Genomic DNA, 12,134 nt, shown 5'->3' on the forward strand with positions numbered 1-12,134 from the left:
CTCCTTCCATTTTGAAGTTAATATTTAATTTCAGGGGGCCTTACTTAAAATTTAACATTGAATTATGTTTTTTTTTTTTTTTTGCTATACAGTCTATATGTCAACAAACTGATGGGGTAAACAAAAGCCAAGTCTGATTTCATTTGTGTTTTGAATATGATTATACAATTATTACTTCTTTTTTAATGAGGACGAGATGAAGAAAACCATTCTTCAACTTTCAACTAAGTCCAGTAACATTGGTCATTTTCTTGTGTTTGCATAGAAGAGAAAAAGTAAAATGGAAAAGCAAACTGAAGGGAGTTATTTCCTTCCCAGGGTCTCAGCTAGCTTCTTCAGTCGTTTCTTCAGCTCCAATGGAAATTTCTCGTAGCACTTCTTACAGACTGGCTTCATGTCAAACTCCACAAACTTATTCCTAAAGATGATGATTATACATATAAAAAAAAGAAAGAAAGAAATGAATGGGAATGCATAAACAAAGACATCTAAATAACATGAACTAATTTTACTGGGCTAAATGAAGGCAGTTTATGATGCAGTTCATGATAGTAAAGAACTCTAATTCTAACCCTAATTTTTATTGTGATAAATGTAATCAATTCATAGTAGCAGCTGAAAAAAGCTATCCTTATAAATTGATTCTATTCATTTATCTGAATAACACAGAATGTATATTACATTTTACTCAGTACTAAGTAAACAGGAAATCTAACGTAAATATAATTTAGCTAAAAAATGCCAATCAAAAAAAAAATTTTTTCCCCAGCACTGGGATTGAACCCAAGGGCATTCTACCTCTGAGCTACAACCCCAGCCTTATCTTGTGTTCTTTATTTTTTAAATAGGGTCTCTCACTAAGTTGCAGAGGATCTCACTAAGTAGCTGAGGCTGGTAATGAACCCGTGATCCTCCTTGTCTCAGCCTCCCACATACTGGGATTATAGCATATGCCTGGCTCGTCAATCACATTTTACAGTGCTATGAGAATACCTGTTATCTATTTATTTTTATTTATTTATTTATTTATTTATTTATTTATATCTACGTATATTGGGGATTGGATCCAGGGGCATTCTATCTCTGATCTACACTCCCAGGCCTATTTCATTTTTACTTTGAAACAGGGTCTAAGGTGATGAGTATCATTGGCTGAGGCTGTCCTTGAACCTGTGGTCCTTCTGTCTCAGCCTCCTATAGGATTACAGGGATGCATCACTATGCCCAGCTGATTATATATATATATATATATATATAATTTTTTTTTGTGTGTGTGGTACTGGGAATGGAACCCAGGGGCATTTTACCTCTGAGCTACACACCCAGCCCTATTTTTCATTCTTTATTTTGAAACCGGGTCTCACTGATTTGCAAAGGGCCTCACTAAGTAACTGAGGCTGTCTGTGAACCGCTATCATCCTGTCTCAGCCTCCCAAATGCTGGGATTACAAGCGTGTGCCACCACGCCCGGCTGAGATAAAATTTTTAATAATTCTCACACAAAAAGATAACTAGATTTCTCTTGGGTATTTTATAATTGGAGAACCCAGCTCCTTAAAAGCTAGAGCAAATACATATGACCTATTTAATTATAAAGAGCCTAGAAGACAACTTCCCAGTTAGCCTTGGACCATTCATGATGCATTTCCTATATTAAGTAAAATAGCATATTACTGCTGAAATGCAGGGTTTTTAAACTTTGAATCGAGTAAATACATAACTTCATAGCTGTAAACTTATATTTAGGAAGTTATATGCAGGATAAGTCTAGTTGTACATTGTCATCTATGACAAAAACTATAAAATCTGCTGGTGTAATTCTTTTGCATTTTTAAAATATACTACACTAGGGTATTTCTTTTTGTTTTTTGTTTTGTTTTGTTTTGTTTTGTTTTGGTGGTACTGGGGTTCCTGGAAGCCCTTCGACCTCCGGGCTACACTCCCAGACCTATTTTCATATTATTTTTATTTGGAAACAGGGTCTCTTAAGCCAGCACGGGTGACTTCAAACCTGCGCGATCCTCCTGTCTCCGCCTCCCAAGCCCGGGGATTATAAGCGTGCACCACCATGACTGATTTACACTAGGCTATTTGTTTCAAAGTAATTTTAAAGAGCAACATTAATAACAAAAGTTAATTCCTAAACATATATCTAAAACAAAAATGATTCTATTTGTAGAATACCACAGTGAGAATGAATATCCAGCTGTTTTTCACAGAGACTAAAGCTGATGATTAAGCCAAGTGTTCTATTTCAATTGGCAAATCAAATGCGTTAATAGAGCAGTTTGGTCTGAATAGCATGACTGAGTTAAACATTTCTCCTAGGACCGGGGATGTAGTTTAGGGGGAGAGCACTTGTCTAGCTTACATTAGGCACTGGGTTCAATCCATAGCACTACATAAGTTAATATTTAAAAATTTCCTTTTTAAAGCTGGGTGTGGTGGCACACGTTTGTAATCTCGTGCTTGGGAGGCTGAGACAGGAGGATCGCGAAGGTTCGAAGCCAGCCTCAGCTACTTAGTGAGGCTCTCAGCAACTTAGTGAGACCCTGTTTCCAAATAAAATATAAAATGGGTCTAGGAGTATAGCCCGGAAGTAGAAAGCCTCTGGGTTCCACCCCCAGTACCACCAAAATAAATAAATAAATAAATAAATATTTCCTTTTACTCTCAAAATCTTAGACCCAGAGCTACTCATGCCATTTTCTGAAGAAAAGTTTAAATAAATTATCCCCACATTCAGAAACTACTTAGCAAGCATTCTATTGTTTTCAGTTTAGATTCACATTTTAATTGCTCTATGGAAAGAAACATGAAAAATGAAACAAAAAAAAATTTTAGAGCTCAAAACGTAATGGCAACCATCAGGGAAAATGAAAGAATCACATTAATAATTCAACAGAATGTTAAGGTTGAAATACTTCCCATGAAGATGAGAAATGAAAGTTGAAGGACGTCGTGGAAGCAAACTCATGAACAGAAGCACGCGGCCATTGCATGGAAGCGCAGGCACAACACGAGGAGCGACAGGGTTACAGATGTTACACACTTTGCCTAGATATGGCGCATGCTGAGAGAACTTAACGCAGAGCTTAGAACACACGAGGCTTTAAAAATACCAATGCAAGCTGGGTGTGGGGTGCACGCTTGTCATCCCAGCATTCAGGAGGCTGAGACAGGAGGACTGCGGTTCGCGGCCAGCCTCAGCCCTTTGCAACTCAGTGAGACCCTGTTTCAAAATAAAGAATAAAAAACAGGGCCTGTGGTGTATCTCAGAGGTAGAATTCCCCTGAGTTCCATCCTCAGTACCACACACACACACACAAAAAAAAAAAAACGCTAAAAATTTCTTGAGCAGGGTGTGGTGGAACACACCTGTGATCCCAGTACTTAGGAGGCTGGGAGGGGAGGATCATAGGTTCGAGGTCAGTCTCAGCAACTTAGTAAGACTCTGTTTCAAAATAAAAAGGGCTGATGTTATAGATCATAGATTTGTAGCATGTCCCTGGGCTCAATACCCAGCATCACATACAAAAAAGAATTTCTAAATGAAGTGATTTTATGTAAAGAAACAAAGATCAGGATTTTAAAAGCTGCAGTTTTTAGACAAAAAAATTATATATATAATATAATATATATATATATTGGTGGTACTGTGGTTTCTGGAAACCCTTCTATCTCTGGGCTACACTCCCAGACCTATTTCATATTTTTTATTTGGAAACAGGGTCTCTTAAGCCAGCAAGGCTGGCTTCGAACCTGCACGATCCTCCTGTCTGCATCCCCAAGCGTGGGGATGACAAGCGTGCGCCACCACGCCCGGCCCTAGACAAATATAATTGAAAACTTTCCTCACTATTCATTAAAAGATTGGAACTCAGCTGGGTATAGTAGCATATGCCTGTATTCCCAGTAGTTAAGAGGCCGAGACAGGAAGATTGATTGAAGGTATTAGGACAATCTCAACAACTTGAGATTCTCAGCCACCTAGGAAGATCCTGTTTCAAACAGAAAATAAACAGGGCTGGGCGTAGAGCTCAGAGGTAGAATGCCCCTGGGTTCAATCCTCAGAGACACACATACACACCAAAAGATTGGAACTCTTCTCCCTGAAACAAAGTATATTTATGCCATAATGTGATTAAAAAATAAAAAGGTGAGCAGTACTTGGAAAGCTGACATAGGAAGGATCACAGGTTTGAAGCCAGCCGCAGGAGGCTCTCAGCAACTTAGGGAGAGACTCTGTTTCTTTTTTTTTTTTTCTTTCTTTCTTTTTTTTTTTTTTTTTTTTTTTTTGCAGGTCTGGGGATGGAACCCAGGGGCATTTGACCTCCGAGCTACACCCCCTGCCCTATTTTTTTTTTCTTTATTTTGAAACCGGGTCTCACTGAGTTGCAGAGGGCCTCACTAAGCAGCTGAGGCTGTCTGCGAACCGCGATCCTCCGGTCTCAGCCTCCCGAATGCTGTGATGACAAGCGTGCGCCACCACGCCCGGCTTAGGGAGACTCTTTTTCTAAATAAAAAAATAAAATAGGTCTGGGGATGTAACTCAGAGGGAGAACGTCCGTAGGTTCAATCCCCAGCACCAGCCAAAAAAGATAAAAAAATAAAAAAGAGGTGAGTTTACAGAGTAAGGGTAATGTGTGAGTACGAGCTGGTATTAAGTGTGAACCTTATTAAGCTTTAGAACTTTAATAATTAAGCAAAAGGACCCAGGCTATAAAAGACAAATGCTTGTATTTCAATAGCTGATGGCCGCAAAACCATGCCAAGACGCCAAAAAAAAAAAAAAAGAAATGGAACAAAAATATTCTAAACGACTAACCAAAGAAAAAAAGTAGTAAAAGTGACGAAAGAAGGGATAGAAAGGTTACAAACAGACTGGCTTTCTCTTTTTCTGCTTGTCCTTATCTTTCGCTTCTCTCTCCCGCTTAGCAAGCCGCCTCTTAAATTCTTCTGGCATTTTCTCATAACAGTGTTTGCAGACTGGTTTTAGATCAATTTCAACAAACTTATCCCTTTGGGCAAGGCAAAGAAGGAACAGAAGAAAGAACAGGAAACAATTAAAGGAGGGATCTTTACTTGCAGAAGGCCTACAAAGAAAGAAGAAATAAAGACGTGGAATATGCCCCTTTGAAAAAAAGTCGTCTTGGGAATTTTGTAGCCGTCACCCTCAAGTTCCCCGCCTTAGGATGCCCGGGGCCACGCGGTGTCCTTACTTGAGCGTTAGCTTGGTGTTGCAGGTGGAACAGGCAAAGCAGCTCACGCACCAGGCCTTGTTAAGGGCCGAGACCACTAGGGAGACGGAGAGAAGAGAGAGAGGGGTGGTCACATGGAGATCCGTGGCCATGGGAGGCCGGGCTGCTTGAGTCTTCAGCTCTGAACCCGAAGGAAGGCTGCTCCCAAGGAATTCAGATTAGGGTCTCAAGAACATTTTCCTTGAGAAGTACTTTCCTTTTTTTTTTTTTTTTTTTTTTGGTGGTACTGGGGGTGGAACCCAGAGGCTTTCTACCTCTGGGCTATACTCCCAGACATTTTTTTTTTACTATTTTATTTGGAAACAGGGTCTCACTAAGTTGCTGAAAGCCTCACTAAGTAGCTGAGGCTGGCTTCAAACCCATGCAATCCTCCTGTCTCAGCCTCCCAAGCACGGGAATTACAAGCATGCGCCACCATGCCTGGCTTTTTTTTTTTTTTTTTTTTTTTTAAACAAAAGCATCACAGCTCAAAAGCTGGGTGCTGTTAACTGAAGTGCCTTTTTTTTTTTGCAGGTCTGGGGATGAAACACAGGGGCATTTGACCTCTGAGCTAGACCCCCTGTCCTTTTTTTATTCTTTATTTTGAAACAGGGTCTCACTAAGTGACGAAGGGCCTCACTAAGTAGCTGAGGCTGTCCGTGAACCACGATCCTCCAGTCTCAGCCTCCCGAATGCTGGGATTACAAGCGTGCGCCACCACGCCCGGCTTTTCTTTTCTTTCTTTCTTCTTTCTTTTTTTTTTTTTTTGCAATACTGAGGATGGAACCCAGGGGCATTCTACCTCCGAGCTACACCCCTAGCCCTATTTTTTATTCTTTATTTTGAAACAGAGTTTCACTGAGTTGCAAAGGGCCTCACTAAGTAGCTGAGGCTGGCCACGAACTGTGATCCTCCTGTCTCAGCCTCTGAAGTCCTGATATTACAAGTGTGCCCCACCACGCCCAGCAACTGAGGTTCTTTTTAATGAATTCAGTTTATTAATTTATTAAGATTTTTTCATATTATTAAAAAACACAAGCCAGGTGTGGTGGTACACACTTGTAATTTCAGTACTTGGGAGACTGAGACAGGAGGACTGCAATTTGAGGCCGGCTTCAGCTACTTAGTGAAACCCTGTTTCAATATAAAGAAGAAAAAAATGGGACTGGAGGTATGGCTCGGAGGTAGAATGTCCCCGGGTTGCATCTCCAGTATCGCAAAAACAAACAAACAAACAAACCCTCAAAAAAACCCACAACCCCCCAAAAACAAACAAACAAACAAAAACAAAAGTGTGGTGGCGCACGTTTGTAATCCCAGCATCTGGGAGGCTCAGACAGGAGGATCGCGGTTCGTGGACAGCCTCAGCTACTTAGGCCCTTTGCACTTCCGTGAGATGCGGTTTTAAAATAAAGAATAAAAAATAGGGCTGGGGTATAGGGGTGTAGCTCAGAGAAGAATGCCCCTGGGTTCAATCCTCTGTACTGAAGGAAAAAAAGAAAACCCACAAACTAAGCACTTGTATTTCCATGACTTAGGCTTCAATTTAGGGAAGATTAGCATTGCCTTTTTTTTTTATCCTACGAGGTATTTTCTCCCTCTCCTTAAGAATCTGGCATCTAATGGTATGTGCCATATTCTTCACCAAAGAGTGCACCCTCAGCCTGCGGCCGGCGCGGCGTCCAGGCCAATGCTGCCCGGATGAGCTGTTCCGAGAACAGTAGCAGCCCAGCACACTGTCTGCTAGGTGCCTGCCCTTACTGCTGTTGGCTCAACAAAGCAATACAAATTAAGCAATTTTTTTTTTTTTTTTTTTTTTGCTGTACTGGAGATGGAACTCAGAGGCATTCTACCTCTGAGCTACAGAACTACCCACCCCTATGCTTTATATTTTATTTTTTACTTTGAAACAGGGTCTCACTGAGTTGCAAAGGGCCTAAGTAGCGGAGGCTGTCTGCGAACCTAGATCCTCCGGTTTCAGCCTCCAGAATGCTGGGATTACAAGCGTGCGCCACCACGCCTGGCTTAGGCAACTTTTAAAAGTCCAGGCAGCCGGGCGTGGTGGCGCACGCTTGTAATCCCCGCGCTTGGGAGGCAGAGACAGGAGGATCGCGCAGGTTCGAAGCCAGCCGCGCGCGCTGGCTTAAGAGACCCTGTTTCCAAATAAAAAAGTATAAAAAATAGGTCTGGGAGTGTAGCCCGGAGGTAGAAGGGCTTCCAGGAACCCCAGTACCACAAAAAAAAAAAAAAAAAAAAAAAAAGTCCAGGCATTGACTGACTCATTTGCCGGTGGTAGTCTCTTCCAGCGTTGACAATAAGCAAACAGCTTCCTTTAGCTCTCCTGCAGGAGAGGTACTAAAGATTTTCCTAAACTAATCTTCTCACATATTGCATGTGAACAGTGTTTTGGAAAGTACTTCCTGATCAGGTGATGTTTGCTGAGAACCATGCAGTATGCAGCAAAGAAGACTGTCTAAAACTGTCAGGAAGTGTCTGGCAGAATTGTGCTAGAAACTATTAGCAAACACAGGTGCTTCCTTTCTGCTCCAATCAGTCAGCCCTGTCCATTTGCCACTGTACAAGGGCAACAGATCCTGGCCACATCTGCAGATAATTGCCGGTGTCAGCATGTGCAGGGTTAATATGACTTTTCCTAACTGACTGAATTGTTCCAAATCAACACTGTGAGTGTCCAGAGACTGGATGTAAAAACAGGTCCCAGAGTCTGGCAGGAATAGCTCCCACCCTGGCAGGTACACAATACTGTGTGTGGCAGTGGCCTACAGGACTATTGTAAATAAACAAGTCCAACTCTGAGATATTAGACCTCACTGCTAGAGAGTACTCGGCAAATATGCCAAAGAAAAGAGAAAAAGTAACTAATAATCATATTCCAAATGATAGGAATCAACCTCTTTCATCCGGGCGTGGTGGTGCATACTTGTAATCCCAGTATTTGGGGGTCTGAGACAGGAGGATCGCAGGTTCAAGGGCAGTCTCAGCTACTTAGTGAGACCCTCTGCAACTTAATGAGGACCTGTTTCAAAATAAAAAATAAGAAAATAGGCCTGGGGATATAGCTAGGAGGTAGAATGCCCCTGGGTTCAATCCCAGTACCAAAAAAAAAAAAAAAAGAAAGAAAAAAATCAACCTTTTTCAATTTTCACACGAGCCAAGTATTTTTGTGTCAGATGATTGCCATGTAAAACCCACAGATCCTTACCATCACCCTCTATGACACGGTTGCAGTGGAAACAAACATCACCAAATAGCTGAAAATGAAAAGAAAAAAGTTCAATATGTTAGAATGAAGTTGTTTTGTTTTTCTTTTGGTACTGGGGATTGAACCCATGGACATTCTACCTCTGAGCTTTACCCTCAGACCTATTTTATTTTTATTTTTATTTATTTATTTAAATATGTCATTCTATTTATTAGAAAATGGTGTTGGGGCAGACATTTTCCTAGTTTTAAAATTCTGTAATTTATTTATTTTTTAATTTAATAGTTTTATGTATTTATTTTTATTTTAAAACAGGGTCTCACTGGGTTGCTGAGGGTGTCACTACTTGCTGAGGCTGTCCTCGAGCTTGTGATCCTCCTGTCTCAGCCTCCCAATTACTGGGATTACAAGCATGCACCACCATGCCTGGCTACAATGAAGTGTTTGAACACTGAACACTCTAAGTAGAGTTTCAGTTCTTTCTATCACTTAAGAACAAAAAGCTGGCCATTCTAAATCCAGAACTTACCATTTCTAGAGAAGAAAAAGTTACCAATTTCCTTCTTCACTTAAAAAAAATCTTTCTGGATAGCAAGCACCAAAATAATAACAAATACAGGAATCTGTGTCTGTACAGATAAGAAACAGATGAATGGAGCTACAGATAGAAATGAGATGTTGCGAGCCGGGCGTGGTGGCGCACGCTTGTAATATCTGCGCTTGGGAGGCTGAGACAGGAGGATCACACAGGTTCGAAGCCAGCCTCAGCTGCTTAGTGAGGCTCTCAGCAGCTTAGTGAGACCCTGTTTCCAAATAAAATATTAAAAAATAGGTCTATGAGTATAGCCCATAGGTAGAAAGCCTCTGGGTTCTATCCCCAGTACCACAAAAAAAAAAAGAAAGAAAAAGAAATGAGATGTGTGCATGTATGTTTCTACTATATTGTACTCCATTAAGATGTATGACTACAATGCACCAATAAAAAAAAGAATAGTCGAGCGTGGGGGTGCACGCTCGTAATCCCAGCATTCGGGAGGCTGAGACCGGAGGATCGCGGTTCGGTGACAGCCTCAGCTACTTAGTGAGGCCCTCTGCAACTCAGTGAGACCCTGTTTCAAAATAAATAATAAAAAATAGGGCAGGGGGTGTAGCTTGGAGGTAGAATGCCCCTGAGTTCCATCCCCAGTACCGGAAAAAAACAAAAAACAAACAAAAGAAAAGAAAAAGAAATGAGAAGGGCCTGGGGCTGGGGAACTATCATTCAACCATAGTAGTCAGGAGTCATGAAGGAATGCCAAATCTAGGGGGAGTTCTGATGAAGAACAGGTCTTTACATGGTCCTGAAGTGACGGCCCTCGGATTGCTTATTAGATGTAAGAGAAAGGGGAAGTGTCAGCTGAGTACAGATCCCAGGTATTTCCGTGCCTATGAGCTGCACTGGCCACAGTCCTCCAGAGGACAGACCTGGAGGAAGACACCACCCGCTGCCCAGTGACCCAGCCAGGAACAACGACCTCAGCTAAGTCACAAGGACCCAGCAGATGAGGCCACGTGAAAAGCAGCCTACCATAGGCCCTAGGAACGTTCCAGAGTCAAGGAAGCTAAAGAAATGCGACAACCCTAGACTGGGCCTGGTCTTGGAATAGGGGAAAAAATGCTATAAGAACATTATCAGACTAAGGCACAAAACTGGAAGAAAGTGTCATATATTTACATACACGGCGGAGTGAGTGGGTTAAAGTACTGGGGTTTTGCTTTTGTTTTTGTGGTGCTTGGGATTGAACCGAGGCGTTCTACCTCCAAGCTATACCCCCAATCTTATTTTTAATATTTTTAAATTTGCAAACAGGGTCTCTCTAAGTTAACATGAGCCTCCCTGAGTTGCAGAGGCTGGATTCAAACCTGTGATTCTCCTGTCTCAGCCTTCCAAGGCTAGGATTACAGGTGTGTGGCAGCTGGGTTAAAGTACTGTATCGACACTCATAACTGGTCAAGTAAAAGAGTTTGGTACTCTTGGGAAATACACATTAAAGTCTGTAGGGGTAAAGGATCACAATGAACTTAGCATTAAATGCTAATCATCAGCCGGGCGTGGTGGCGCACGCTTGTAATCCCTGCGCTTGGGAGGCTGAGACAGGAGGATCGCATGGGTTCGAAGCCAGCCTCAGCTACTTAGTGAGGCTCTCAGCAACTTAGTGACACCCTGTTTCCAAATAAAGTATAAAATAGGTCTTGGGAGTATAGCCCGGAGGTAGAAAGCCTCTGGGTTCCACCCCCAGTACCACCAAAAAAAAAAAAAAAATTGCTAATCATCAAAAACACTGTGTGTGTTGTGTATCTTTACATATATATATATATATATATATATATATATATACACACACATACATACATACATACATATACACACACACATACATACATATACACGCATGTAAAGAGATATGTGTATTTACAGAAGGATGTTTTTATACAGCAAGATCACACACACAATGGTGAATATGAATAAAAGGTACACAAATATTCTTCTAAGCGTTTTTTAGTTTACAACCTTTTTTAGTTTGAAATATTTCCCAAATAGAAAGTTAAAAACAAGCCGGGCGTGATGGTGCATGCTTGTAATCCCAGTCCTTGCAAGGCTGAGATAGGAGGATCTCAGGTTTGCGTTCAGCCCCAGCAACCTCGTGGGGCCCTTTGCAAATTAGTGAGACCCTGTTTCAAAGTAAAACATAAAAATAGGGCTGGGGGTGTAGCTCAGAGAGAGAATGCCCCGAGTTCAATCCTCAGGACCACAAAACAAGAAACAATCAAACAAACCAAAGTTAAAGACAAACCTCTTGTAAACCAACGTGCATTTTCCAAGAGATTTCCTTGTAGCTAAAAGACTGATGGGTTTAATTTCATACAAGTATATCTAGTATCCAACGAGCACAACCGATACCTGGTTATAGTGGGTTTCACAATATGCCAGGCCCTTCCTCTCGTAATGGCGATGTCCAAGAAATGGTTTTTCACACTTGGCACAGACAAAATGCTGGGGGGAAAAAAATGGAAACAGGTCATGCTTTGTTTATCTCGTGAAGTAACCTCAAAGTGAATCTACTCACACAAAAGATGCAGGATGAACACAGGTATACTTTTCTGATCTTAGTACTTGTGTCTATGCGTTTGACAGGTTACTTTAAGACACAGCCTACTCAAACACCATCAAATGAGAGGAGGGATGGGCATCTCAGGGGTACCCGTAGCGCAAGGGGCTGCTGCAGGAGATATCGCATCTCGCCTCAAGAAGGATGATGAGCCACGTGCACATCCCACATCATTACTGGCAATCACAACAGCCGTATACACCATAGATTCTTAATTTTCTTCAATGTTGACTGTCTTTATTTTTATTTATTTATTTATTTTTATTTTTGGTGGTACTGGGGGTGGAACCCAGAGGCTTTCTACCTCCGGGCTATACATTTGGAAACAGGGTCTCACTAAGTAGCTGAGGCTGGCTTCGAACCTGCACGATCCTCCTGTCTCAGCCTCCCAAGCGCAAGGATTACAAGCGTGCGCCACCACGCCCGGCTCAATGTTGACTGTCTTGAAAATGTCCATATTTAACCTTCGGAATCTCCATATCTTGCTGGCACACCTGAGCCGTGGATGTTTAAAGGACCTGG

General features: G+C 41.7%; 1 protein-coding gene across 6 annotated transcripts in view; it reads right to left on the reverse strand.

Moving 5' to 3' along the window:
* Positions 1 to 303: 303 nt before the first annotated feature.
* The window catches only part of LIMS1 (LIM zinc finger domain containing 1), a gene marked incomplete at both ends in the record, with an annotated part of 141,897 nt that continues 130,066 nt past the window's right edge, over positions 304 to 12,134 (reverse strand). For 3 of the 6 annotated variants that reach the window (XM_080711023.1, XM_080711021.1, XM_080711019.1), the window contains 4 exons: positions 304 to 418; positions 5,223 to 5,298; positions 8,464 to 8,512; positions 11,405 to 11,497. In XM_080711023.1, coding sequence (XP_080567149.1) covers positions 304 to 418; positions 5,223 to 5,298; positions 8,464 to 8,512; positions 11,405 to 11,497 — 333 coding nt within the window. Of the gene's footprint in view, positions 419 to 4,873; positions 5,022 to 5,222; positions 5,299 to 8,463; positions 8,513 to 11,404; positions 11,498 to 12,134 lie in introns of those variants that run through there. The other 3 variants (XM_080711022.1, XM_080711020.1, XM_080711018.1) reach the window with 1 other exon arrangement.

This window comes from Muscardinus avellanarius, assembly GCF_963383645.1.
Source record: "Muscardinus avellanarius genome assembly, chromosome: 15".
NCBI lineage: Eukaryota > Metazoa > Chordata > Mammalia > Rodentia > Gliridae > Muscardinus > Muscardinus avellanarius.